The 27,651-nt window shown below is 44.1% G+C and overlaps 1 protein-coding gene across 2 annotated transcripts in view; it reads left to right on the top strand.

Moving 5' to 3' along the window:
* The first annotated feature begins 4,670 nt into the window (after positions 1 to 4,670).
* Positions 4,671 to 27,651, top strand: part of PTCH1 (patched 1) — a 116,194-nt gene continuing 93,213 nt past the window's right edge. Inside the window, exons 1-2 of one of the 2 annotated variants that reach the window (XM_030193648.1) lie at positions 4,671 to 4,827; positions 13,144 to 13,336. In XM_030193648.1, coding sequence (XP_030049508.1) covers positions 4,825 to 4,827; positions 13,144 to 13,336 — 196 coding nt within the window. In that variant the 5' untranslated portion in view covers positions 4,671 to 4,824. Of the gene's footprint in view, positions 4,828 to 11,666; positions 11,954 to 13,143; positions 13,337 to 27,651 lie in introns of those variants that run through there. The other variant, XM_030193647.1, reaches the window with a different exon arrangement.

Here is a 27,651-nt window from a genome sequence, read left to right on the forward strand (position 1 = left end):
TGCCATATTGGGACAGACTGAAGGTCCATCAAGCCCAGCATCCTGTTTCCAACAGTGGCCAATCCAGGTTACAAGTATCTGGCAAGATCCCAAAACAGTACAATACATTTTATGCTGCTTATCCTAGAAATATATAATACAAAGACTAGTAGAAAATCAGTGCGTACAACTACTGTTTCACTGTTATGTTATAGGGAAAGTCTCATACAGTCGCCAAGATTGTTTTTATCACCTTTCTTGGTGGCACCTCTTGTTTTCACGACAATTATAGTCATTGACAGTCCCTTCCTCCTCCTTAAATTTTGATCAATGTTTTCTCCAGATCTATAATTAGGCTTTTTTTTTTAAATATTTTTTTTATGTTTTTCACTTTTTGTATATACGGTATTCTGGAGGTTACTTTCTCACTTCTCTCACTTCAAACTGTCAGCGTACACACTATGAACTCATATGCTGAGCTTTTAAGGCTAGGCTGTGCTTGAATATAGTGTTAAATCTCTACTTAGCTTAAGTATCTGGGTGCTAGTAGGGCCCCTCTTTGCTTCGCTTCCGTGTCCAGGTGCTGGTGCTTGCCCCGACAGGTGCCTGTTTCGCTCAATGCGGCTTTCTCAAGCGATCAAATTGCACTCTGGTCTACTGGACAGCCAAAGGGAAGGCTGACATCCCAGGAGAGCAATGGGGCACCCTAGAAGGCATTTCTGTGCACTTCACTAAACTGCTCTCAGGTACACATCTCACCTTTGCTCCTTTATCTTGTCTCGTGAGCCCTCCAAAATTCACCCAAAACACACTTTCCCCCATTGAGGACATTGTCCTCTCAATGTCCCGCCCTCCTCTGATGTAATTTCCTTTCCACGAGGACGGGACACTGAGAGTAAAGGGAAGGCTGGAGGCGCGCCTGCTGCTTTCACTGCCACAGCAACTTGAGGTAAAATAAGTTTTAAACGCTGGGCGGCAGGAAGGAAAGGAGGGCTGTTGTGGGAGAAGAGGGTGGGCAGGTCGGGCTGGGGTTGGAACTGGAAGTCGGAGGCTGAAAAGGCAGGGCAGATGGGGTTTGGGGTGAATCATTGAACATGGATGGGAGGGCAGGGCAGAGGAGCATCACTGGCCATGGATGGGCATTGGGAGGGGAGGGTATGGGAGAGAAGAGAAATCGTTGAACACAGAGGGGAGGGGAGGGCAGAGGAGAATCGCTGAACATGGATGGAAGGGGAGGGTAGGGGAGAGAGGAGAAATCACTGGACATGGAGGGGAAGGGAGGGCAGGGGAGAGAGGAGAATTGCTGGATATGGATAGAGGAGAGGGCAAGGGGCGAGAGGAGAGTTGCTGGACATGGAGGGAAGGAGAGGGCATGGGAGAGAGGAGAGTTGCTGAACATGGATGGGTGGAGGGAAGGGCAGAAGAAATGCTGGACATGGAAGGAGGAGAGGGAAGACAAGAAGGAGATACACATGGATGGAGGGAAGAGAGGAGAAATTCTGGACATGTATGGGGAAGACAGAGGAAGGAGATGCATATGGATGGAGGGGAGAGGAGAAATGCTGGACATGGATGGAGGGGAGGGAAGACAGAGGAAGGAGATGCATATGGATGGAGGGGAGAGGAGAAATGCTGGACATGGATGGAGGGGAGGGAAGACAGAGGAGGAGATGCACATGGATGGAGGGGGAGAGAGGAGAAATGCTGGACATAGATGGAGGGGTGGGAAGACAGAGGAAGAAGATGCACATAGATGGAAGGGGAGAGATGAGAAATACTGGACATGGATGGAGGGAAGGGAAGAGAAAGGAAGTGAGATTAACATGGAAGGAGGGGCGGAGAGAGAGGAGAAATGCTGGACATGGATGGAGGGATTGAGGAAAAATGCTGGACATGGAGGAGAGAGGAAGGAGATGCATATGGATGAAGGAGAGGGAAGAAAGAGGAGGGAGATGCATACTGATGGAGATGAGGGAAAGGGAAAAGAGGAGAAAAACTACACATGGATGGAAAAAAATAGGCAAAAGCTGGATCCACTCTATACCTTCTCCAGTCAAATTCGCGGAAGACCCAGCTTTTACCTATGGATGTAGGGCAAGAAATGAAGAAGAAAGGAGGAAAGTAAAGAAATAAATGGAAAGGAAGCCCTGGAAACGGAGTTAAGAGAACAGATAGAGAGCAGCAGAATCAGAGACTGGGACCAACATTATCAGAAAAATAAAGTCACCAGACAACAAAGGTAGAAAAAATAATTTTATTTTCATTTTAGTGTTTGGAATATGTCCAGTTTGAGAATGTACATTTGCTGTCTTATTTTGCAGTGTATAGCAACGTGTTTTTTTTCTGTTTTTCTGGTATTGTGCTGCATGCAGAGTCTAACTTCTTAGGATTTCAGGTTAATTTTTGAAGAATTTGAAGAGGGGCTATCTCTGTTCTGCATGTGTGACTGCAAGGCCAACTGTCTGAATAGGGACCTGTTTGTTAGGTTCTGAGATTTTGATAACATATTGTTTCAGGTTTGGCAAGACTGTCGGTGTTAGCACGAGTTGTCCAGTGCTTCCCCGAGTGGGACTAGGTCTCTTTACTTTTGGGTACTCAGGAGCACTTGGTGGAGCAGGGCATCTTGGCCTCGCAGTGCACTTCCTTTACAATGCTCTTTTGCTCATCAAGAAATTGATTCTGTCCTACTGGGTGGCAGAAGATTCACCACCACCACTATCTGCAGCTATGGTTTGTCAATATGAGAGAAATGGCCTGTTTTGAACTTAGGATCTATCATCACAGCAGTCTCACTAGTCTCCCACAGCTGATGATAACAAATGCTGTGGCACAAGGTTTTACACTTGTACCCTGCAACTATTTAGACAGTAGACTCATTTTACACGCCATTCATTTTCGATTTGGTATTGCTCTGTTGTTATTGTTTTTTTCTGTTGCAATAAAATATATTTTGTAAAAAAAAGCAAAACAACAAATAATCCTTAAACATAGGGACAAGGGGTGTATTGGGTTGGGGGGAGGGAGGGTAAGATTTGTTGGTAAAATATTGATGATGTGCAAGTTGAGCAAAGTTGTGTTATGATGATTCTATTGCATGATATTTGGCCATGTATTTTGTTGATGGAATATGTCTGTTTTGGGTTGTATCATCAATAAAAAAAAATTGTTGAACCATAAAAAAAAACAAAAACAAAAGAAAGGTGAATGTAGTCTTAAGACTATTTCTTTTTTGGTAGTGGCAGGTAGCAGGAGAATATTGGGTTGCGTTCATTCAGCACCCCCCCCCCCCCCCAATCATTTTGAAAAGTTGGCTCCTATGACAGGGGGAGATATAAGAGCATTAGATTAATGGTCCAGCCTGTGGTCTGAGAGGGGACTCCGTGTCCTGGGGAGAGATGGTGAGGTTGGGCTGGTGAGGGATCACTTAGCAGGAGAAATGGAAGGCAAGAAGATCCTCTGGTGAATTAAGCTGCTTCTGGTCCAGCACTGAAAGGGTTGAGCTGAAAGACCATGAAGAAAAAGGAAACAGCCATGGACACGGGTTGAACTTTCATTCCATTTAGAGGTGTGATATTTTAGCAAGTCAAACACTCAATAATGAAATACTATTGAAATTTGCAAAAACTACAAAAAGATTACAACTCGGAGCTGTTTTTCATGCCTTTCACATATTCATGAAGCTGGGCAGATGGCAGGAAAGTTAGGGTCATTCATCTATATCACTTATAATTCCTACAAAGATACAAACTGTCCGAGTAAGGACCAATGGCATAGTATCAAAGTAACAGTTTCAGCTACCAGACAGTCACAGGGTAATTATATCACACTTGCTGAGATTACTTCATTCTAAAATTCTGAATTGGTGGTCACCTGTACTGTTATCCTAAAATTTCAACCTGATTATTCACTCAGAAATATTCTCAGAGCATTCAAGATCCAGGTGCTTCATGCTTCATTTAGAAGTATAGCTAGACCATATCCAGACTAAAAATCCACTGACTGCATCATTCTTCGGATTTATAGGTTACTTCAATTGCAGACTGTTGTTAATTCAAGGGGAGGGGGGGGGGGGAAGGGATTATTTTCCGTGTACATCTATTTCTCGATCTGTTTTAGAAACAACAATAACAACAAATTTCCAAGCACTGGGAAGCACAAATTTTCTTGTTTTTGTTCAAATACTTGTTAGTTTCTTGCAGAACTAGTTCTGGAATTCTACACTGTAGGCACACAACACACGAAAAACAGACTTTCGAAAGGGAGACGAATATGTAAAAGAAAAACGATCCGTCTCCGCTTGCTTTGCTTTACCTTTTTTTTTTTTTTTCTTCTTCCCAAAATTTACATTCATATATCTTTCCATCCCCACCCCCGTTTTTTTTTTTCCTTTTTCTCTTTCTTTTTTCCAGGCAGGGCAGAGCAGGGGCCGGTTGCTGGTTGCCTGTGTTTACCCTGCAGGGCTGGGCTGATTGCTGATAGCGGGATGGTTGAGTTTACTTTGCTTTCCTTTTTGGAGTTTATTGTAAAGGGGTAAAGTTTTTTCGGGTCCATCACGTGACCCTGACAGGTCCTGCCTATTGAGAGCCAGACCACCCACATGGAGACGATGGAACTGCTTAATAGAAACAGGCATGTAATTGTGAGACCTTCCAGCACTCCGCAGAATGCCTGCAACCCATGCAGAAGGATTATTACACTCTCAGTTCCTGATGGCAAGAAACTGATGTGATATTACGGGACTACGTACCACTGAAACCCCCCTCTCCCCTTCCCACACACACAAAAAAAATAAAGCCCCACCGTTCCTCTGCAAAAGTCACCGGGGATTCGCAAACCAAGAAGAAAATGGTAAGTTTTGTTTTGGTTTTTTTTGTAAGCACCACGATTTAAATAGAACTGTGAACAAAAAGAAAGCAGAAATCCTGGAGCTTGCTTCTGAAAAGTGAGCTGTTGGCAGATGGCACCGGTTGTGTTGTGATGCTTAAATTGGGGTGGGGGGGGAGCTAGGGGAGAAAAATAATCGTGGAGGGGGTTATTTAATCGTGCTGCAAGGAGTTTCTAAACGTACTGTACCTATAGGGGCCGGGAGGCAACTTTGTCTTTCCAGGAGGGAGGGGAAAGGGTGAAATTGATCAGTGTTCATTTCTATGCAAGGGGTCTCCTGGATCCTATTTTCACGCTTGGAAGGGTCACCCCTCAGCTTCCGTTCTTCGGCCCCCTCCGAGCTCCTGACTCCTAGTAAGTTTTACAGGAAGGAGGGGGGAGAGAGGGGGGGGGGGAAGCACCGCGTTATCTCCTGCAGTTCAGAAGGCTTTCAGGGACCGAAGGGTTACACTTTTTTTAAAGGGGGCACAGCTCTATATAAGTTATGTTTATAACCTACACATAACTATGTTCTGCGTAGCTGTTCCATCTCGTACAAGCTCGTTTCCACAAGATTTATGAACACTTTTAGAACCAGTGGCCTGGCCGAACTGAAGCCCACCAGCTTCTGCCTCCCAGTCCTGGATGTAATATGCACTGAACCTCAGCATCCTTCACTAAAGAAAAGTAAATTTGCGCTACCACCAGCTTCTCTCTCTGGCTCCCAAACAGCAGATACCTCCACGTTAGATAAATGCAGCGCATTTCAAAGGAAACCTGAGGGACTCGTCCACTCTAAATTATGTCGCTAGAAATATGTTGAAATCAGTACCCGACCCCTTGAAGTGCTTTAAAATAAAGGTTTAGATTAAGACAGGAGCGAGGCATCTTCTGCTTTCCAGACAGGGCCGCTTGCATGGTTGGGACAGCAAAGTGATGAGTTGTGTGTATTAGCGTGATAAAGGGCTACTGGAATAGACAACCGAGTTTGTGTGTTATGTAATTTGACAATTTGGAATGCAGCAGCTAAAAGCAGCGTTAGACAGTGCTTTGGAAAAAAAAAGTATTTCTTATAAAAACGTATTGGTCCTTGGAGAGAAAAACTGGCTAGGCACATTGCCATGAAGAAAAATATCTTGTCTTCCCTGAGATTGTTTTTATATATCTATTTCACACATGCACACACCTTTCTCTTTTCTCCTGCCTCTGCTGCAGTGTATGAAGTCCTATTGAGACATGTAGGCGTGATGTGTAAACCGGATTAGCAAGCCTGAAAGAAAGACACACAATGAGGCGGAATTCTCTTACTTCCTTTTGATTTCTCACGCCTATATCTCTAATAAATTTGTTGCTCCAGCAGCGGGTCAAAGGGATCGTGCCCCTTCTCCCCCCCCCCCCTCCCAAGACACACGAGACCCGAGACGGCAGAGATCAGTTGGGGGGGGGGGGGAGGTGTGAACGCCTGTTTGCCAAAATTGCAAGATTTAGTGAGCAGGGTGGCTTGGGAGGCTCCAATATGATCGGTATAAAGGTTTCCTATTCGCCCAGTGGGCTCGTATGGCATTCTGCCAGAAAACGGATCCATTTCTGAGGACTTTTTGTGATGACAGGATTTGCTCTGGAATGTAAAACATGCTGACTAGTGGCACTATGGTTTTTCCACTTTGCTGTGACGCTTAGCCCTTTGAATGACGTGTGAATGTGCCTCATGGGGAGCGCATATCTTGCAGCAGTGACACTGAACGTATCCGAGGGCTCCTGTCCGTGCTGCACGCTCTTCCCCTGTGCTTCCTCTGACCTCGCAGAGCTGTTTGAATTTTTTTTAAAAGCGGTCGCTGGTAATTAGCCGCATTATTTTGACAAGTTGGCTGGACCAGTTCCATTTCGTACAGTAACTTGGGAAAGGGGGAGTAAAGCAGGCAGCCCAAGTTCTCAGGTGTCTCTTTTCTAAATAGGCCTTTGTAGTGTCTTGGCTCTTCGCAGGTTGTTAATATACAAAAGTTGCATGCAATGCAACAACAGCAGTGTTTAGTGGAGAAACTATAAAAGTGAATTTTGAACGGGCAAATCTGTGTTTTCTTAACAAATGAGTCGCAGTTCAGCCTTATCAGGGAAAAGCGAACTCTATATCTCTGTTAAGAAAAATGTTTATATAGGTTTTCCCAATCTACCAGTATGTTTCATTCATTCATTTCAGCAGAGTTTTTTTTTGTGACCACGTATTTGCTCGTATTGAGAACACTTTGTAGAATCCTTATCCAAGTGTTTATATCTAAATAAGTCGGAGTGTTTTTTTCACATAACATACCTATTTTATACCTGCCAAAGAGAGAGAGAGAGAGCTCCAATGTCAGTTCTTTGTATCACTGTATGGGCTGTTTTGGTACTGACTTAGATTGCTAAATAAAATCAAGATTAATGAATGGAATTTGACACCGCTAGAAATAACCCCCCCCCCCCCCCCCATTTAATTCAGAAAGTCTTAGCGTTCTAAATAGAGAACCAAAAACAGTGTGGGGGTAGGGGGCCTGTAAGTGAGCTAAACCTTGTATAGAAGAGGCACGTTTGGTGATTTTTTTTTCTTCCAAAAGTGCGTTTTATATTCGATCTGTAGAATTCTGGTGATTTGTTGAAGTTAACAAAACCTGCTGTGAGGCACAGTTACCTGCACTGGGCATGCATATTAAAGCCAACAATGCTTACAAATGTAAATAGGGCAGATTGATTAGGGACAACATTATCACAGGGAATGTAGCACTCGCATGCATCAGCAATGAGGCAAATTGGGGGCAGGCCTGTCTCTGACCACCCAAGTAGAGACAGACTTTTACACTGACACCTCTTCCTTTTTTTAAACATTACAGAAACAAGGCCAATTAGATCCCCACAGTAATTCATCTCTTCTGTATGAAAAAAGCAGACCACAGGGAGAGAAGCGATTAAGACAGTGCTTGTTTAGTTTGAGTCTTCAGATCGAGTTTTGGAACCAGTAGCAGGAATTTACTGGCAAGGGCTATTGTTTCCCCTGTTTGAAAGAATTAGAAGTTAACCGCATCAAACAGGAAAGGGAAAAGGGGGAATCGGCAAACTTGACGCTCACAAAGCAAAGATAAAAAGAGGGAACTTTTTATTCTTGTCTCGTTTTAGTGTAGTGTTGTAGCTCGGGCTTGCTCAACAGGAACTTTGTCATGCTTCATGCATGAACCCTGATGTTAAGTCCAACCTCAAAATACCTATTTCTGGCGTTGCCCACCACACATAGTCATAAAATAAACAAGATTCAAACAACAGAGATTTGTAATATTTTTGTCCCAGACGTTCTTAACCTTTTTTTTTTTTCAATTATAAAACCCCCCAAATGGAAGCACATCTGGCTCCTTTGTAGATTTGTTTTAAAACGCTTCCCTCATTCCCATGCAGACCAACAGAGCTGTTCTCTAGTAATGAATGCTGTCTTTTGGTTCTTTTAGTCTCTAGTATTTAGAAAGCGTTTGAGGTTTACGGAGCAACTTTTTGAGACTCCTTTTCATAAGAAAGATTTTCTCCTATGTTCTAATTGCCAAAATCGTCTTGTTGGGGGGGCCCTTCATGGCTCTGAATATTATTTTTAAAGACGTTTCCAATTCTGTGCTGATTAGATATTTTCTTTATGTGGGAACTGGGAAATGTCTGTTTCTTGATGTGAGCTACCATTGAAAATGTATGAGCTCCTACAGTTGTAGGAACATGAGAACAGTTTTGTGTTCCGTTCAGTCAAGTGTCTGTCTCAGCATTCTACTCAGTACTACTGTAAGTCAAAGTTGAATAGGCAAGATGGTTTGTTTCAGGAACTCTAGACTGCCCCTATTTGACTGACTGTACATTTGTCCTTTAGATTGTAAGCTCCTTTGAGCAGGGACTGTCCTTCTATGTTAAATTGTACAGCGCTGCGTAACCCTAGTAGCGCTTTAGAAATGTCAAGTAGTAGTAGTAGTAAGTAGTAGTTTTTGTTTCTGCCGCACTGTAAACAAGAGGACCGAAATATTATAGTTTACAAACATCTGATATGAGCTACCTGTAGCAAAACACCACCATTGGAGAAAGTCGTAGAATAACTGCACATCCTATATTCCATTACTGAATCAGTTTCAGGATGATTTGTAAAGCCAAGGCTCATCAGAGCACAATGATTTTATTTCTCATCCTAAAGCATGCTATGGGTACATAGCATTGTTTTGTCGGGGAATATGGTAGCAGGGATGTACGGATAACATAACTACGGTTATATCTTGCATATAAAGGACGGAACGAAACCGCTGCAATGACAGCTGTGCTTTGCTTGGGTTCTGCCGTCACCGGCACTCGCTCTCGCAGGCTGGCCTCGCGGCACTGAAAATTGGGGCTTTTGCAACTGGCGGGCCAGCCTCAATGGGCAGGTCCCGTCGGGCATCACTATTGGTCGCTGGCAGCCAGCGCGCAACCTCATTGGGCAGCGTACAGGGGGCAGAGCCCGGGTGATGAAAGCACTATGGCTTGTCCGGCATCCGTCCGTGAACGTACGCAAAGCGAGGAGCGCGACGCGTAAAGGCGGACAGGAGGGGGCTGAACACGCAAAAAAAAAAAAAAAAAAACCCTCACGAACCTCCTTTTCTGCCGACTGCACGCACCCCTGTGGAAAAGACAGGCTTTTCTTCGTTTCCCTCGCAGTTTTTTTTTGTTTGTTTTAATTTGTTTTCGATTTCTTTTCTCAACTAATTCGGCAGCAAAGCGCCGACAGTCGCGAAAAGCGTGACGGCAGGAGCTCGCGCCGCTGCGAGATACGTCCGTCATGTGACCCTTCCTTGGGTCCTCCTCCTCTCCTCCTCCTGCTTTCACAGAATGTGTTGCAGCTTTTATTTTTTTCAATGAACACACACAGTGTGCGCCTTAAAGCTGCAGCACCCCTAGCTCATGCCAGCTCGACCGCAGCCACGCCTCCTACCATATTTGGTTCCCCCCCCCCTCGCCTTTTTAAATGCTGGGAAGGGGGTTACTTACAAAATCTATGCGGCATTTACAAAAACGTTGTATGAGCAGACAGCTGCACAACGTCCAAAGGAAACAAATTAAACGAAAAATATTAAAACATACTATAAGTCACGTGCAAAAATGTTGATTAAAACGTTTATCTTGCCGGCTCTAAGTAGAATCATTTAATATAAGTGATACATTTTTGAGTGGATAAACAAATGCGACGAATACAAATTCATTTAGTTTCAGTATTAAAAAGAAATCAGCATTAAATATCAGTTTATCACGTTTGACACTGACAAATAGTATTGTCAGAACAGTTCCACTTAAAACAAAAAAGTGGCGTAGAAACAGTGCTGATCAGCATCCGAGTATCTTCATTTTTTTTAAATGAATAGTCTTTAGATAAGCATGTAATAAGCCAGCATATCGGGTTTGTGTGTTTGTGCAATCCCGATAACATTTTAAAAATTGCGACAACCGATCCATTTTAAAAGACTTCGTTTTACTTTAAACTTGCTTTTAACTGTACGCTTTCTTTGTAAAAGTCTTGCATTTTAATAAAACAAAACAAACAAAAAAAGCTGGCACTCCGAAGCGCATTATCTACTGCCCTTTCATTATATGTGGATGCCTGAGAATCCAAGCTAGACCTCCCAGCAATTCGCTGGAGCTTATGGCGCTTTTTCCCCCCCCTCGTTTTAAAGGGCTGCGAGAAACTGTCCGAACCCCAGATCGCAGATGTTTTGTGCTTTCCTGCTAGAGATGTTCGTTTACCCTAAAAATCATATATATTTTCATATGCATACAGTATAGTTGCAGAAAGTGAGTGTATATAAAACATCTCTTGAAAAAAGATCTTCTAATGCGAGTCGACTCACAAGGAGCAGTAGAAAGAAAAGAGGAAGAAGCAGAAAGGGTTGGGGGGAGGCACATTCTTAATGGCAGGATTGCATGCGAGAAGGTTGGATCTCTTTAAGGCTCCCCCTGAAGCTGGAGATGCACACACAAGGCTCGCCTGCCTGGGTGGTCTCTCTACTTTGGTGAGCTGTTGCTAAGCAGCTAATAATAGTCATGTTTGCTGAGTAATTTCAGCCCTCTCCCAGCCAATCGCCTCCAAGAAACTGAAGCCATCTGACAGCCCTGGGGGCGGGATTTCCATTTTTTTCCTCCTTTCACCCCTCCTCCTTTTTCCTCCAAATGGAGAAACCTCGCCCCCCTTCTTCATCTCATCTATTGAATCAAGCTAACAAGAGCAGCAGTAGCAAAAGAACACAAGACTTGAGTCCCAGGGCCCGGAGTCAGGAAAGAGTTCTTGGTAGACCTGTTAGGATTTCTCATCACTTTTTTTTTAATGCATCTTAGTCTTCCCTGAGTCTTCTCTCTCTTTTTTTTTTTCTTCCCTGGGCTCTGTTACAGCCCCCTCCTCTTCCCGGTGTGCCAGTGCAGGATGGTACTAAGCGACGGGAGAAGCGATCCGGAGAGCAGCTTCCCTTCTAGCACGCACAGCTGAGGAAGAAGAAACGAGCAAAAATAAATTACACAGCCGAAGACTTTTCTTGATTTTGCTTTTCTGTCCGGGTGTTTGTTTTTCTTTCTTTGCAAAAGAAAAAAAAAACTGAACAAAGAAAGGAGAGGAAAGGGAGAGCGCTCTCAAGCTGCACGAAAGAGACGCAAGACTTATTTTTATATATATATATATATACATGGATTTTGTTTTTGCGAAGCAGATCCCACGCTGAATAAAAGGCAGGAGAGAAGCGGGCTAGATCCGAAGCGGGAGCCTCCTCCTGCTGCACTAGCAGCTCCTCTCCCTCTGGATGCGGGATCGGGCGGCGAGCTCCGGAGCGCGAAATGTGGGCATGGAAGAAGGCGCCAGGTCTGCCTCGCCGGGAGCAGCATGAAGAGAGCCGCCAGCGCCTGAGCCAGAGAGGCAGCCCGCCGAGCCTGAGCCGGCGACATGGCCTGGGCCATTAGCGCGCCGCCGCCAGGGGCAGATCGCCGGCCCGGAGCCCGCCGTCGGCGCCGCAGGAGGAGCCGAGCCCCGCCGCCGCCGGACCCGCACTACCTGCAGCGGCCGAGCTACTGTGACGCGGCGTTCGCTCTGGAGCAGATCGAAAAGGTGCGCTCCATTTCCCCTTGATTCCTCCCGCCTTCTCTGCTTCCTTTCACTTGAAAATTCGGGGAGTGTGGGGTGAAATGTGCGGGGAAGGGAATGGTGGGCTCGTTGTTTAAAGCCGCCTTGCATCGGTTCTGCATATGTTGCTTGCCTGTGTCAAATCGGCGGGTTTTATTATATTAAAGATAGATTTTCAGCCGATTTATAGCATACACATCCCCCCCTTTCTTGCCAAAATAAAAAAAAATTACCTGCCACCCTGCCTGTCGCTGACCGGTTGCATTATTATTATTATTTTTAGAGAGTTAAAGTTGTAAACAAATTGCCACCATAGATATTGCTGTGTAGCTGCGATCGGGAGTTTTGATTCCCCCCCCCCCCCCAGCCGATTTCTGACCTGATGCAATTAAAATGGAGTAGATGTAGGTCCGGATTCCTGGCCAAAGCGTAAAGTAAACACACGCCCAGCCGTTGCCCTGTCCTAAAGTGGCGTATCTGCTCCGGCGAGCTGATATTTTCCTCCTGGAGTTTGCGAGATGATTTGATGGGGGGAAGAGGCAGAAATCCATGTGGCTGCCCTCTTCCGTTCACAAATATTGTCGTAAGTTGCAGATGGCTGCTGCTCTTTCCTAATTCAGATCACACAGCGTCTCCAAACTCTCTATGGCAATGAACCCTTAAAGCCTGCAATGAAAATGCTTTAACCACGTGTTTTTTTTTTTAATAAACTATAAGATCTGTTGCAAAGATGCTTCATTGAAAGTTATGGTTCTGAGCTCTTCCTGTGGATTTCAGAACCCCCACCCCCTTTTATTTTTGTTTAATGTGGGCCGTGCAGTAAGTACAAGGTGTGCTAGGAATCTGGGACAGTAACTAGTCGCAGACTAGTTTACTTCTCCCTCAGAAATCGCAGTCGCAAACCTAACTGTGCCATGATTTGCTGAGTTCTGATTGTTGACATTTCCCTGTTGTCTGGCATGGAAGCTGCGGTGTAGGTGGATTGGGGATTTTATTTTTGGTTACTTGTAAGACTCAGTTAATCTGTTTACGCCCATGGCATGTCTTGTATTTCCATGTATAATAACCCTTTCCCATCATTTTGCAACAGGAGTAGATATACCCTCTCTCAGGTTTATGTGTTACCTTTTCTAATTCCTGCATTTTAAGCCGGCTGCTGTTTTGTTTAATTGCAGGGGAAGGCTACTGGAAGGAAGGCACCGCTGTGGCTAAGAGCGAAGTTTCAGAGACTATTATTTAAGCTGGGCTGTTACATTCAAAAAAACTGCGGAAAGTTTTTGGTTGTGGGCCTCCTCATATTTGGGGCTTTCGCAGTAGGATTAAGGGCAGCTAATCTAGAGACCAACGTGGAGGAGCTCTGGGTAGAAGGTAAGAGTTCGTCATCCTCCCCACCCACTTACCCCCTGATAAAGATATTCGTGTACCAACAATACACCTAAGGCAAAAAAAAAAAAAAAAAGCAAGCAACAACAGAACCCACCCCCCAAACCTGCTCACACTGAGGAAATTGTTTAGTAGCCTGGCAAGGTGCCAAGTAGGACCTACAAAGAGCTTGCTGTAGTCCATCCTTGTGCAGGGTCTTTTTCTGAAGAGGAGGGGAGATCGGATTTTTTTTTTTTAATCCGTTTTGGCAGCAGTGACCCTCTGCTCGAATGCTGCGGCAGTAAGATAAGGCGTTCTGGTGGGCACCTTTTAATATTTTTTTATTTTTTTGCCTTTTAATGGAAGGTAGAGATGCCCTAGAGAAAGCCCTTATTACTGTTTGTTGTTTTTATTTTTACGTTGTTGTTTTAAATGATGTTTGATGCAGAGCCTGTGGGGGAGCCCCTTGATAAGAAATTGCACAGCACCTCGTCCTTGCCTGCTAGGGCTCTGGCAGCACTGTTTCCCTGACCAAAGCCGCCATTTTACAGCAGGCTGTGTGCCCCCAGCAGTAGAAGAGCCTCAGTGCAGCACTGAGAAGGCGCTGTGTGTGGTCCTGTTTTTTTGGACAGCTTTCAGCTTTGAAAGAAAAAAAAAAAACCCATTTGTCTCAAGGTTAAAAAAAAAAAAAAAGAGGGGGGGGGGGGAGTGAAGCAGAGATTGGAAGGCATGTTTGCAAAGTAGATTAATGTTTCCTAGCGGGTGGGGAGGGGGAGGCTTATTTGATGGAATTATACTTTAGAAGATTGCATTTTCAGAAAAAAATGTGTTTTAAAGTGAGCAGGCTTAAGGAGGAGGAATATGTTCAATTAACTTTTTTTTTTTTGTGAACTATGATCTGTGTTCCATTAGTCAACCCCCCCCCCCCCCCCCACCACCACCACCACACACACAAAAAAAAGACACATTGAAGGGTTTTCTTCATCCTCCTCAATCTCAGATTCTTGAGGTTTGTAGGATTTTTTTTCACTTTTTTTTTTTTTAAATCTCTTCTTGGAGTAAGAAGACTATCAAAACAAATGCTTGCAATAATGGCTTTGTTTTGTATTTGGACTGCAGAGCTTCTCTTTAAAATGTGTGAGGCAGCTTCCCAGAGCTAAAAATGCTATAAGCTGTTAATTTGGAATATATTGTACATAGAAACATGACGGCAGATAAAGGCCATATGACCCATCCAGTCTGCCCATCCTCTGTAACCCCTAATTATTCCTGTTCCTAAGCGATCCCACATGATTATCCCATGCATTTTTAAATTCAGCGTTGTTTAAAATTGTGCTGACCATTGTCAAGTTGTGCCTGTACAGAGAGGGATCAGAAGCGCAAGGTCGGGTATCAAGGTGATGATGCACTGGGCAGAGAATGCCGTATCAAGATGATTTGATGGGGGAAAGGAGCTAAATCCAAAATTCTTTCCATCATATGCACCAATATATATTGCACACACTTGTTGGCTAAGGTGCATTGAATCATCTGTGCAGAATAATTTGAATTCCACCCAACATCTCTTTTCATCTTCCTGGCCTGACCAAAGCAGTCTGCAGGCATCCTCTCATGCAGCCTGTCAAGCTTTCTAAAAACTATGTACCTAAGAGTACAGAGAGCACCCCCTTGTGGGCAATGGCAAAACACCACAAGACATATAAGTACCCTCCCCCCACCCCTCCTCCACAGATGCCACAAAATGTACTACATATATATGTATATAATCTTTTTTATTATTTTTTATTTTTTAGTACAGCTTAGAGATAAAAACCATATGGTTCTTATCAAGGGCCATTTTCACAGAACTGGTGCATGGCACATTTTGATGCTAAGGCCTGTGGTACCCAGTGTGTCAATGTTCTGATGCTTGACCCTGCTCTCTGGTGTGTATATGCCTAGTCCTCACCTTTATTTATTTATTGTTTTGTTTGGTTTTTTTTTACTTTACATTACGAGTTTGATCATATTTCTTCCAAGAAGGCCATGAAAGCTAAGGTTTTTTATTCATGCCAATTCCATTGGATCCTTTTAGGGCAAGAAAAGATTGCTTAAGGTAGCCCTGAAGGCTAATGTTGGGACTCTTCTTGCTCACTTTTGCTAAAAACAAAAATGTGCAAAGCATCAGATATTGTTGGGCCTGGCGTTACTCTGCATAACTATGAGCTGGGTCTGAGCTGCCGTGTCCTGGGGGTGGGAACAGGGCAGTTCAGGCCATGGTTGCTCAATGAGCAGTGCTTGACTCTGTGCCTGGGGCATCAATGTGTTACCCTGCTTCTGTCATGCAGTGTCCTCTGTAGAATGTGAAGAATGAGTTTTACCTGCTCTGTTTTTGGTTTCTGTTTGTTATGATCTGTTACCTCACTGGTGCTGCTTTAAAAATGGTCGCTGCTCATGTTGATATTGAAGAGCACTTTTCCAAAACTCGGTCTTTTTTTTTGTTTGTCAGTTTTGAGTTATGCAATTAATTTTGTTCACCAAGGCAAGATTCGTTTACTGTACCTTATTCCTGTACCCAAACTCGCTGAGTCCATGGTATTTTAATGACTTTGTGTTGAATACTTTATGCGAAACTCACTCAGTTCAGAAGCTGCTACTTATTTTTCTCAGAACTGCTGCTGATGGAGTGAGTCAGTTTTAGAAAAGTGCTCTTCAGTGACATTTTACCTTTCTTTGAGTACAGGCTATGGCCATGTCTTAGTATTGCAGCCAAGAAAGTATTTCATTTGCATAAGATGACTCCACTCTGGTATCATTTCAAAGGTTTAAGGATGTGGTTGTGCTCTCCTGGGGGAGGGGGGGGGCAACCTCTGCCAGAACAGTTAACCAGGTCTCTCCAGTGAAACAAAGCTCATCTGAGGTCAGCATCCCTTGGTGCTACCCCTGCAAGCAACTGACCTTTTTTTTTTTTTTTAATTCTTGCAGCATCAGTTGTCCCCCCCCCCCCTCTCCCCGAACATTACCCCCAGGATCTGCTTGGACAGGATGGCTAATGCTGGGAGTTCTTGTTTTTTTTAGGTTAAACACTGACACTCAGCCTAGCAGCGATGTTGCTGTATTGCTGCAAATCACTTCAGTTTTTGTCACTGTGTGGATGACGCCTTACGAATCTGGATCTGTTATCTGGAGAGCCAGAAGGAAGAAAAGAAAAAAAAAAAAAAAAGCAGTGATGGGGCAAAATTAGTGTCTTATGTGCTGCAAAGGGAAATAACCTGCTGTGAGGTCTGAAGGGTGCTTTGTGGGCTGCTAGTCCTCCATTTATCAGTGCTGCATTGCCCTTTTTAATGCCTCATTTCCATTATTCTGCATCTCTTTTCATGTAGGTTTCCACCAGGTTTTTCTGCTTCCTGGTGTCAAATTCTGTAGCTGGGTGGAAGTTTTTTTTTTTTCTGATACCAGAACAAGCATGGAAGAGTGTATAACATAAACTCCATTGCACCTCTTGATGTGAGCTACTGGTTTATACTAGATTCTGGAAGTCTGAACCTATTGATTGTAAATGCCAATTTCCCCTTAATCCAGCTGAACATTGGCTTTGGTATGCGGTTGCCCACGTAGAGGGAAAACAAGTCCAAAGCTATGGGTTTAATTGTTGGTATTGGAGTTAAAAGGTACAAATTAGATGCAGATAAGAGTGCCCAGTACTACTGGTCTGAATCCTGTAGACCTTTTTTAATTTTTTTTTTTTTTTTTGCAATTTATCTTGAAATTTTAACAGTTTAGCTGCCTCCTAAGCTTTCTTCCCATCACTTTTCGCTCATAGTTCAGTGTGTGTGGTTTCTCCCTCCTCCCCCCACCTCCCCAAGTAGTCCAAATGATCTGGTTATGCGCATAGGGGCTACACAAATAAAAGGAGCATATTTCTGGAGTTTAATATATAAACAGACTGCAGAGTGAGACGCAGGGTGAGAGGGCAAGGCATTTTGAGAGACTATATGGAAACAATGCTTTTCCTGTGCTTGAAAGCTTGCAAAGAGAAAAAATCTTAGTAGTTCGCAGGGGTACAGAAGTTAATGCAATAATTCTCGAGCTGATCAATCGTATCCACGTTTAACGTAAGGTGCTGCTGGCTGGAGATGCATTGTTTAGAGCATGAGGCTGCAAACCTGGTGACCTCCAATGAACCCTTCCCCTCCCCACTCTCTCTAAGGTTCTCTAACCTTGAGAAATCACTTAGGACCCTGTTTGTAAAGCCGTGTTATAGGCGCGCGTTAACCGTGTATGCACCTACAATATCCCTATAGTTACCTACACAGCGCACGCGCTAATTGTAGGCGCGTTAAACGCTAATGCGCCATAGTAAACAGGGCCCTTTGCTTCTGTTTGCTCAGATGATTTTTGGCAGAGTTCCTAACAATTTAAGGTGATTATCCACCTTATAATTGAAAGAGAAAAACGCCTAGATTTCGACCCAAATCGGGAGATAGACGTTTATCTCACAAAAACGAATAAATCGGTATAATGGAAAGCCGATTTTGGACGTTTTCAACTGCACTCCATCGCGGAAGCGTACAAAGTTGACGGGGGCGTGTCGGAGGCGTGGCGAAGGTGGAACTGGGGCGTGGTTATCGGCCGAGGAGAGATGGGCGCCTTTCGCCGATAATGGAAAAAAAGTATGCGTTTGTAGCTAGAATTTAGGGCACTTTTCGTGGACCCTGTTTTTTCACGAATAAGGCCCCAAAAAGTGCCCTAAATGACCAGATTACCCCCAGAGGGAATCGGGGATGACCTCCCCTGACTCCCCCAGTGGTCACTAACCCCCTCCCACCACAAAAAATGTTTCACAACTTTTTATTTTTACCCTCAAATGTCATACCCACCTCCCTGGCAGCAGTATGCAGGTCCCTGGAGCAGTTGTTAGGGGGTGCAGTGGACTTCAGGCAGGTGGACCCAGGCCCATCCCCCCCTACCTGTTACAATTGTGCTGCTTAATGCTTAGTCGTCCAACCCCCCCCAAACCCACTGTACCCACATGTAGGTGCCCCCTTTCACCCCTTAGGGCTATAGTAATGGTGTAGACTTGTGGGCAGTGGGTTTTGAGGGGGATTTGGGGGGCTCAACACACAAGGGAAGAGTGCTATGCACCTGGGAGCTCTTTTACCTTTTTTTTTGTTTTTGTAAAAGTGCCCCCTAGGGTGCCCGGTTGGTGTCCTGGCATGTGAGGGGGACCAGTGCACTACGAATCCTGGCCCCTCCCACGAACAAATGCCTTGGATTTATTTGTTTTTGAGCTGGGCGCTTTCATTTTCCATTATCACTGAAAAACAAAAACGCCCAGCTCACAAATTGTCGAATAAAACATGGACGTCTATTTTTTTCGAAAATACGGTTCGGTCCGCCCCTTCACGGACCTGTTCTCGGAGATAAACGCCCATGGAGATAGACGTTTTTGTTCAATTATGACCCTCCATGTGTAGTGTAGCAAAGGCCTATAACCCCTTGGGGAGGGGGGAGGGGAGCTGTCCATACCCAGCTTGATTCCATCAAAACTGCACACACAACTGGTCATCTAAATACATATAAATAAAAAATAATCGTATCCAGGGTTGGAGGAAAAACTGCCAAGAGGCTCCTTTGCATTTCAGCATTGTGGCATAAGTCCATTTAAGGAGAGGTATACATTTGTTCTCACTCCCTCGCATGTACTAGGTCATCTGCTCGGTTATGTATGCATGAGATTTTGTACCTTTAATAAGACTTTGCACCTGCTACCCAGTTGAATGCGACTTGACTGAGGCCATCCACAGGTTTCCCGCATCATTGTCCAGCTAGTGCCAGGGCAGCCTCTAGTGACTTTCAGTAGCATTATCTGGAGAGTGCTGAGGCGGTCCAGGGGGTGGATCCTGGGTGGAGCCAGAATTTATCCCAAGACAGCACGAAAGCTGGATACAGATGTTATTGTCTAGCACTGAGTGTGTGTACATATATATATATATATACACTGTGCAGTTTAAATGGGTTACTAGTGAAGGTGATGGAGGCCATCACTGCAGCAGGTTTTGTTCACACTTTAAGACAGGTGGAGAGTAGTGATAGGAAAATGGTTGAGATGGGAGAGAGATTGGACTACTTAGGAGAATTTTATGTGCTTCTCCCTTAAATGGAGCCTTTAGCTATCATTTGTCGCTCTTGCTGTGATTCCTGTGTAATTGTGAAACATTGTGGAACATTAGTGACTTGATTTGATCTGGAACACGTGGTATGTTGTTTAATTTATGGAGCATACTTTTTCCTTGAAAAGACTTCAGGGGCATTTTTGATACAGTGCAAGAGATATTAGAGCTGTAAGAAATTTTCATCAAGCTTTAATAATTATTTTAGGGGCCCTTTTATTAAGCTGTGTCTTAACACCTCTTAAAATGGCATACTGCAGGGGGGGGAGGGATGTTGAGACTGGGGGCCCAACACCTCTTAAAATGGTGTACCACGGGGTGGGAGGCTATTGGGAGTAGAGAGTGGGCGTTCCTACACTAATTAGTCCATCCACATTAGCGCACATAAGTGGTTAGCACAGAAATAGCATGTGAGCCCTTACTGCCTACAAAATGGGTGGTCGTTAGCACTTGTGTGGTGGTGGTGGTGGCGGTGGTATGTTTTGTGTGTTGTTTTTTAAATGGCCACGCACTAATGGCAACATTAGTACATTGCCTTTAATTCAAAAATTAGAAAATTAGCCACTTTACAGCTGCAGTAAAAATGGCCCTTAGCATGTGGGAAAGACCCATGTAAAGGCACCCGAAGGCTGAGTTTTACTGTATCTTAGAAAAAGGAGTCCTTAATGTCTTACATATAGCCTGAAAGCTAGTTATCAAAGCTGTGTACAATCAAGTGCAGTAGGTATTTTTCTATCCCTGGAAGGCTTTAAACAAAACATTAATTTGCTGCCTGTGATGTACTTTCATATTTGTGGGGGAGGAAGTTGTCTTGGGCCCTTCCCTAACAATATTAGAACCTGTGTATCCATATCTTTCCTTTCTCTTATTAGCCAAAATGGTGATGTGAAGGAAATATCTTGAATGGACTTCCCTGGCCAGTTGCTGTTCCCCATTTACATTTTCTTATTCATTGGTATTTCGTTCATGAGCCTTCCAGGGTTGGCAGCCCCGTGAACATCTGGCTGTCTTAAGCAGCTACCCATTCTTGGAAGGGCCAATCTCCAAACCTTCCACATAATGTCATGATCTGAGGAGTATGTGTCGGAATTCGCATCTGTAGCAGGCTCCTGTTTTTATTGAGAATGACTGCTTTTTCAGGTTAACACAAGGCGCAGTTGACTGAATACTTGTGTTTAACTGAGATTGTACCATTAACTGATGAAGCTGCCTGTATAATGGAGACAGCCTTGATAAGAGTAGTTGATGAGGAAGGGAGCTATGTAGAGCCCAGAAAATGAGACATTTGTATTGGTGACGTGAAAAAATTAGTGTCACATTACCCAGCATGTGGAACTGATTAGTGCTCCAAAGGAGGTTCTTTTTCTTCTTTACCATTAGTTTTGAATGCAATAGACCACTTCACTGTAAAACTCAAATTCAGTTGGCACGCAAGGCACAAGAATCATGAGTTTGTTTGCATTATGATTTGTGTAGTGCTGGGTTTTGTGCACTGGCTCCCACCACCTTCTAGACCACCGGGGTGGGCAATAATTGTCCTTGAGAGCCACACCCTAGTCAGGTATATGCATGAGATTGTTTCACATGTTCTGCTTCCATTGTGTGCAAATAGATTTCATGCATATTTATTGTGGAAATGTTGAAAACCTGACTAGGTTGTGGCCCATGAGGACTGGTTGCCCACTCGTACTCTATCTAGCCTTTTGCTTGAAATGGAGTATATCCAATTTTCTTTTTTCTTTCCGAGAAGGATCAGATCAATGGGACAGTCTAAAACATTTTGTCTTTTGGTCCTGCTGCTCTGACTGGTAGATGCAGGCCCTCGCTGGGCTCGGACACCACTTCCGAGAACATGGGGCTGCATTGACCCTCCAGTGGGTCCATAAGCTTTAGTCCATGCAGTGGAGTGTCTGTTACTTGTACGTCTGTGAGTGTGGAGGCTCCAGAAATATGACAGCTTCCAGATGTGAGCTCCGACTGATCCGTTTGTTTAGATTCTGTTCCACAGCTGATGCCTAGATTAGTGCTAGCTGGATGAAGCTATGGGAGGTTTGTCTGGCTTCAACAATGGCATGTTTATATTTCATCTGGATTTCTTTTTCAAAACTGACCTCCCTTTGACCCCCTGGAGTTTTGTCCAGTAGGATACTGGCTTGTCCAGACCTACTGTATTTCTCTCTGGTGTCTGGGACTCCACTGTGCGTATTCATCTGGATTTGAGTGGGGGGGGGGGGGGGAGCTAGGTTTGATACGTTGACATTTGGGGAGACTTGAGTTGTTGCCCCTGAGGTGTCCAGTTGTTCTACTAGTGAATTAGGCAACGCTTGGTCTTGTTCCAGACCTTTTGCAGAATGTACAAAACAAAAGCAGCAATACTTGCAAACCTGTTTTTAAGTAATTCTGTTTGGAGAGCAAAATCTATGATTGTGTGCCTCCATTTTTTTTAACTTTAATCTATATTTTGTTTTTGATGAACAAATTCATGTTCACCCCTACTTAGCTCCCTATCCCCACCAATATAAGTCATCCTTTTGAAAGTGGATGTACAAATTGTCATGATGATAAAGTTTCTTGAATTAATACCCAGGACCTGTTCTGCTAATGCTCTTGAGTGACTTGTTTATAGTATGTAAGCAGAGCATGAACATCTGGGAAGTGGTCACAGAGTTAAAAAAAAAAATTAAGATATATAAAGAAAGGGGAGACCTGTGAATAAAAGCTCGGAAGGAAGCAACAGAGCTCAAGAACTGTTGCTTTAACATCTTGGATCAGCAAAAGTATAGAGCTGCTGTTAGGGAGGGGGTATAAACAAGGCAGTTGCTCTGGGCCCCATATGCCACAGGGGTCCCCAAAATAGAAGACAGGGTTGTCTGCCAGTGTGACTTTACAGCCCCCTCCCAAATTTCAGCCCTAGGCTGCAGCATGTCAACGCATGCCCTGACAAAGTAGTCCACAGAGGGAGACTAGTCCCCCCCCCCCCCCCCTTCCTCTGAAGTATTCTGCATGGATAGGCTGTTCCCTCTTGAGCCTCATCCTTCCCCTTTCCCATTTCCACGTAGCCAGAGAGTGGCAATTATTTGGGGTATTCGCATGCTGAACAAAAAAAAAAAAAAAGGATTCAGGAATTGGTAAAAAAAGTATCATTGTTGAGGCCGTCCTGGAAAATTAAAGAACCTAGATTTTCATGTGGCCCTTGAACTCTGTTTCTGTTTTTCAGTGGTGGTGGTGGTGGTGGTAAATGTGCAAAGTACACAGAGGCTAGGTAACACTAGTGACCTTTGCTCTTGATATCTGTATTACTGCATTAAGAGTCACTTTATTAAAAACCTGACGTGGCCATGTTTTGCTGTCAGACTGCATCAGGGGCGCAATTAGGTCATTTGATTCAAAATAAGCAAGCGGATCCAGCCATATTGGAACTACTGTTCCACTCTTGCTCACGGTGAAGCGGTGTTTATCACACAACATAATTGTACCCCCAATGTAGCCTGAAGACGAAACATGGCTACATTAGGGTTTTTAATAAAGTGACTCTTTGACAACTCTGTGCATACAGAAATGTAACTTCAAATTAATTAGGCTATCCTAAATTGACTTTGACTTTCCCATCCCCACCCTATTTCCCACAATGACAGACTTTTTTTTTTTCTTTTTTGCTGCTACAGGAAAGTGTGTGTTCTGTGGTGGTTTGGTTTCTATAAATTGTTAAATTTATTACAGGAGTCTTAATAGTCACAGCAGTTCTGGGGAAAGGGAGGGGGATGTTTATGGTGTTATGGTACTCTTTAAATTTACCAATGTAAGATTGATCTAGAGCAGGGGTTCTCAGCCCAGTCCTCCCCCAGCCAATCAGGTTGTCAGGATACCCACCAGGAATATGCATGAGAAACTTTTGCACTTTCTCCACTGTACGTGTATCATGCATATTCCTGGTGGGTATCCTGACAACCTGACAGTCCAAGTGTGTCCCAAGGACTGGGCTGAGAACCACTGATCTGGGATGATCTCATAAGTTCTCATATCTTGCATTATTTCAAATTAATCGTAAATTGGACCAACAGTCATTTAATCAGAACCAGTCAGGAATGCATCTTATTGAGTGTGGCCTTTGGTTGTTTCCGCAAACTGTTATTTATTTTTTCCGCTATGATTTATTTCTTATCTAAAACGTGCAGTCTGTGATCCAGATGCAAAGTTTTTTGGGCTGCACTGCACAAAAATGCTTATCTGGACCCAAAGCCTTCAGTGGGCCAACAGATTTGGCTAGCTTTTCTTTTGGTGCAGTTTGGATGCCCCTGCGTGACCCTGTCCACGCCTCACCACTGGTTACTAAAGTCTGAATCTGGGACATAAAGCTGGGGCCGTGCCTCTGCCTTTTGGTAACATCCAACGTTTCAGATATGTCCCAACAGAATCTTGTTAGACGAAGAGGCTGAGGGGAGAATCCTGGATGGTTTTTTTTTTTTTTTTCCTTCCTTTTTCTGGAACTTTCACTGTGAGGGTTTTTAGTCCGCTCTGTTCCCTTGGTGAAAATGCTTTTCAAAGCATAATAGACTAGTTCACAGCTTTTTTTTTTTGTTTTCCTCCCTAACTACCACAGCTGGTTTTCACTTGGTAATTGAATACGCACACGCAAAACTTTAGTTCAGCAAACTAGAAATGAGCCACTGTGAACTAAAGTTGCACATGGGTCCCTCCTCTCCTCTCCTCCTCTTCCCCCCCCCCCCCCCCCCCCCCCCCCCCCCCGTCTTTAAATCATTGCTTAAGGGTTTCTGGCCCCTAGCTCAGGAATCCTGCCCAAAAATGCCAGATGTATTACACAGTCACATACTGAAATGTAAACAGTGCTGCCTGCCATGAGAGCAGGGTGGTCCATATCCTATTAGAAAAAAAAAAAAGTGAAAAATTCCTCTGCTCTGACTTGAGGCCGGTAGTTGTAGTGTGTTTGGCTGTAGAACCAGGTTTTCTAGAACTAGGAGAGCACAGATGAATTAATGCTCTCTGATTGCCAGACAGAATTGAAAAGCAGAATGTGACTTGGATAGGATGGTTCAATTCAGCCAAAGGAGATGATAACATGTGAGATGTCAGAAAGTGGTACATATTATCGTCACTTGAAAGCAAAAGGGTTGTATATGTGCTTGATGTGAAACAGAGAAAACGAGAAGTGAAGTTTTAATGTGCTTATTGTAGATCACCAATAACTTAGTAAATTTTTTACATTTTTGAACACAATAAAATATCAGAACAGTTTTACATTGAAGTCCTTACAGCAGTGCACTGAAATATGTCTGTCAGCATTTCATGCAAAAATTGCACATAGGTGACTATGCAGGTGACTATATGTAATTCATTTTTTTTTTCTTAAAGCTTTAAAATCATGTGTATGCCTTTTTTTAATCCCCCCCCTTCTCCCTCCCCCACACAAAACCTTCTAATGCATAGTGAAGGGAGGTTGGGGCCTGGCTTGTTTCAAGGCCTCTGTGTAATGGAAAGACTGGATAGGCAGGCTGCAGGGATGTATAAACATCCTCGGGAGCAGAGATGAGGTATTTGGTTGTCCTCGGATTTCTTCCCAGGCAGATGCTGCTGGGCTCTGCCTTTTCTCACTAATCGCCACTCTTTCATACTGGTTGGTGGAGTGGCATTTCTGTGTGTGCAGGAGAAAGCATTGGTTGGATACATGGACTGGGTTCTGAGATACGAAGAGCACCTTTTTCTCAGGGGTTTCAAACTGTTATTTCAATAACAGGCCTGCTGGGGGTGGGGAGGGGTCAACCATTTCGAGTAATGCAGGGGAGTGGAATGGTTATGAAGAGAGACGAGGAGGAAAAAAGTAGTAATTTTGTAAATGTAGAAACATTATTATAATACCAGCACTTGGGATGGAGTGATTTGGCCTTGTGGGTGCAGGAGGTAGTTGAAGCATTACAGACTCCAAAGCTGAGCCCTGTGATTTTGGGGGAGAAGAGTGTTGCAGCTTCAGACTCCCACTGGGGAAAGGCATTGTCCCTGTGTTGCTCCCTTTGGTTGAGTCGCATCCCATGGTGTGCGCTAGGCGAGTGTGACAGGAGTGGGTCAGATCATGGAACCTGCCAGGCTGCAAACAGCAGCCCATGGGTCATATTTTTTTTTACACCCCTGCCTTAAGTCAGTGCTGATTTTGTTTTCCAAGGCCTATCAGCTTAGCAGTTTTTCCTTTTCCAGAAATGTTTGTAAGTCGGACAGATACTTTGCAGTCTAGGCATTTCGTGGCTTACGAGAAGGGGGACAGGCAGTTGCTCCCACCAAGCTTTCCGTGTGCCCCCTGCTGATGCACTTCCCTCACCCTTCCCCCCCTGGGAATCTTGGAGAATTTGTGGGCAGGGGGCAGAGCAGCAGCTTCAATGTTTCTCTCAAGTACTCGCTTGTGCTCTCTGTCTTCTACACACACAGCCTCCCCCCTCTTTTTTATTTCAGAAAAAGCCACCCACTATTCTTGCCTCCGTCATATACCTCAAATTGTCACTTGCATAAACAAATCCATCCTCCCTTTGCCCCTCAGTCAGAGGGATGCACATACTGTTTAGAAATAATTCACAATATAAAGAATGCTTTGAAATGTGTTGTACTCCGGGGATACCTCTTTACGTTCTTCAAAACACTTAGATTAGTCTATTCAGGAATGAACAAACCAGCAGTGGCTGCATTAAGCTGAACCTTGGACTTGCCATACTGGGTCAGGCCAAGGGTCCATCAAGCCAATGTCCTATTTTCCAACAGCCAGATCAGAAGCACCTGCCTGGGGGGGGGGGGGGGCAATTCTGAAGACCCAGTAGACATTTATTCTGAGGTATTAAGACTTGGCTCCATGAGGAAGGTAATTTGGAGAGTTTGGGACAATGGAAATTTTAATATATGTGCTGTCTGATAAAACGGGATGTGATGTTTCAAAAGCAGTAAAAAAAAAAAAATCCAACTAAATATGCTTGGACTGGAAGAACCATTTCCAGGACAGCAATTCCACATGAGAATTGTAGGCAAGTTGGATGGGCCCAACCTATGCAGTATTTCATTGGTTTGTTTTCATTCAACTTTTTTTTTTCATCTTTCTGGGTTTCCTCAGTGGGGCAGTCGATTACAACTGATTGTAGAGATTTAAATCTGTGTAGCTTGCTACTATTCTGCTTTAAGTGGAGTTACTATATCGAAAAAGTTGTGAAAAAAGAAACAGGAAGTCTGGAAAACCAGAACTGCTAAAGGAATTATTTGTTACAAAGTGGGGCTGCTGGATTGTTTGTTGAACAGAGACTTGTACCTGTAGCAGTCCTATAGCAATGCCCAATGAGGGAATGAAGGGCGGGGGAGCTAATGTTCCAGTCCATGGAATTAGGGGAAAATGCCGGAAACTCCTGGCCATTCCCACTCCTGGCTCTGCCACTGCTCTTCAGTCTTTGAGTTTGAGCCATTCTACATCCCTGTGTGTCGCCTTTTCCCAGCTGTAGCGGTGCTGGCTACAGCTTTGTTCCTCCTTCCTTCTCCTCATTCAGCAGCTGTCACCAAGGATTTCTGAAGACCTTAGATTCAGAGATACCATGTTCCTTTTGCCTGGTCCCTCCTCTTGACTCTGCACTCCAGCCTCCACCTATTTCTTCCCTGCAAACCTTTCCTCCTCCTCCTCCTCATGAATGTTGGTCTTTTGCACTGACATCACACACTTTTGTCTCTCCCCGTTGCACTGTTAAGTGAAAATACAGAACACACACTTCTAATTTTTGGTGCAAGAATGCATATGATTGTAATTCTTTTTTATAAGAGCATGTGAAAAAAATGTAATGCCACTTCCCATAGCGGACAAAAGCTTGAAACTTGAGCGAATGTTGATGAGGGCTAAATATCTATTAGCTGCTTGTGATTTGGAGAAATGGAATGACCTTTTTTCCTCCTTTTTTTTCCCTCCCCCCCACCCCCTTTTTTCCCTTTTTTAATACAGGCTACAGTTTCACATGGCTTGCAAAAGAAACCCCTCTCCTTTTTTGTTTCCCACACCAATTGATTTATCATTTTGCTTGCAAGCAGACTTAGAATGTTAGGGCAGGAACACACTCACTTTTTTCTCGTAACTTTTTTGTTGTGGACCGAAACCAGTTGACTTGAATAAATTTTTCTGTGGCCTGAATGAAGCCAGCA

Source organism: Microcaecilia unicolor, chromosome 2 (genome assembly GCF_901765095.1).
Source record: "Microcaecilia unicolor chromosome 2, aMicUni1.1, whole genome shotgun sequence".
Taxonomy (NCBI): domain Eukaryota; kingdom Metazoa; phylum Chordata; class Amphibia; order Gymnophiona; family Siphonopidae; genus Microcaecilia; species Microcaecilia unicolor.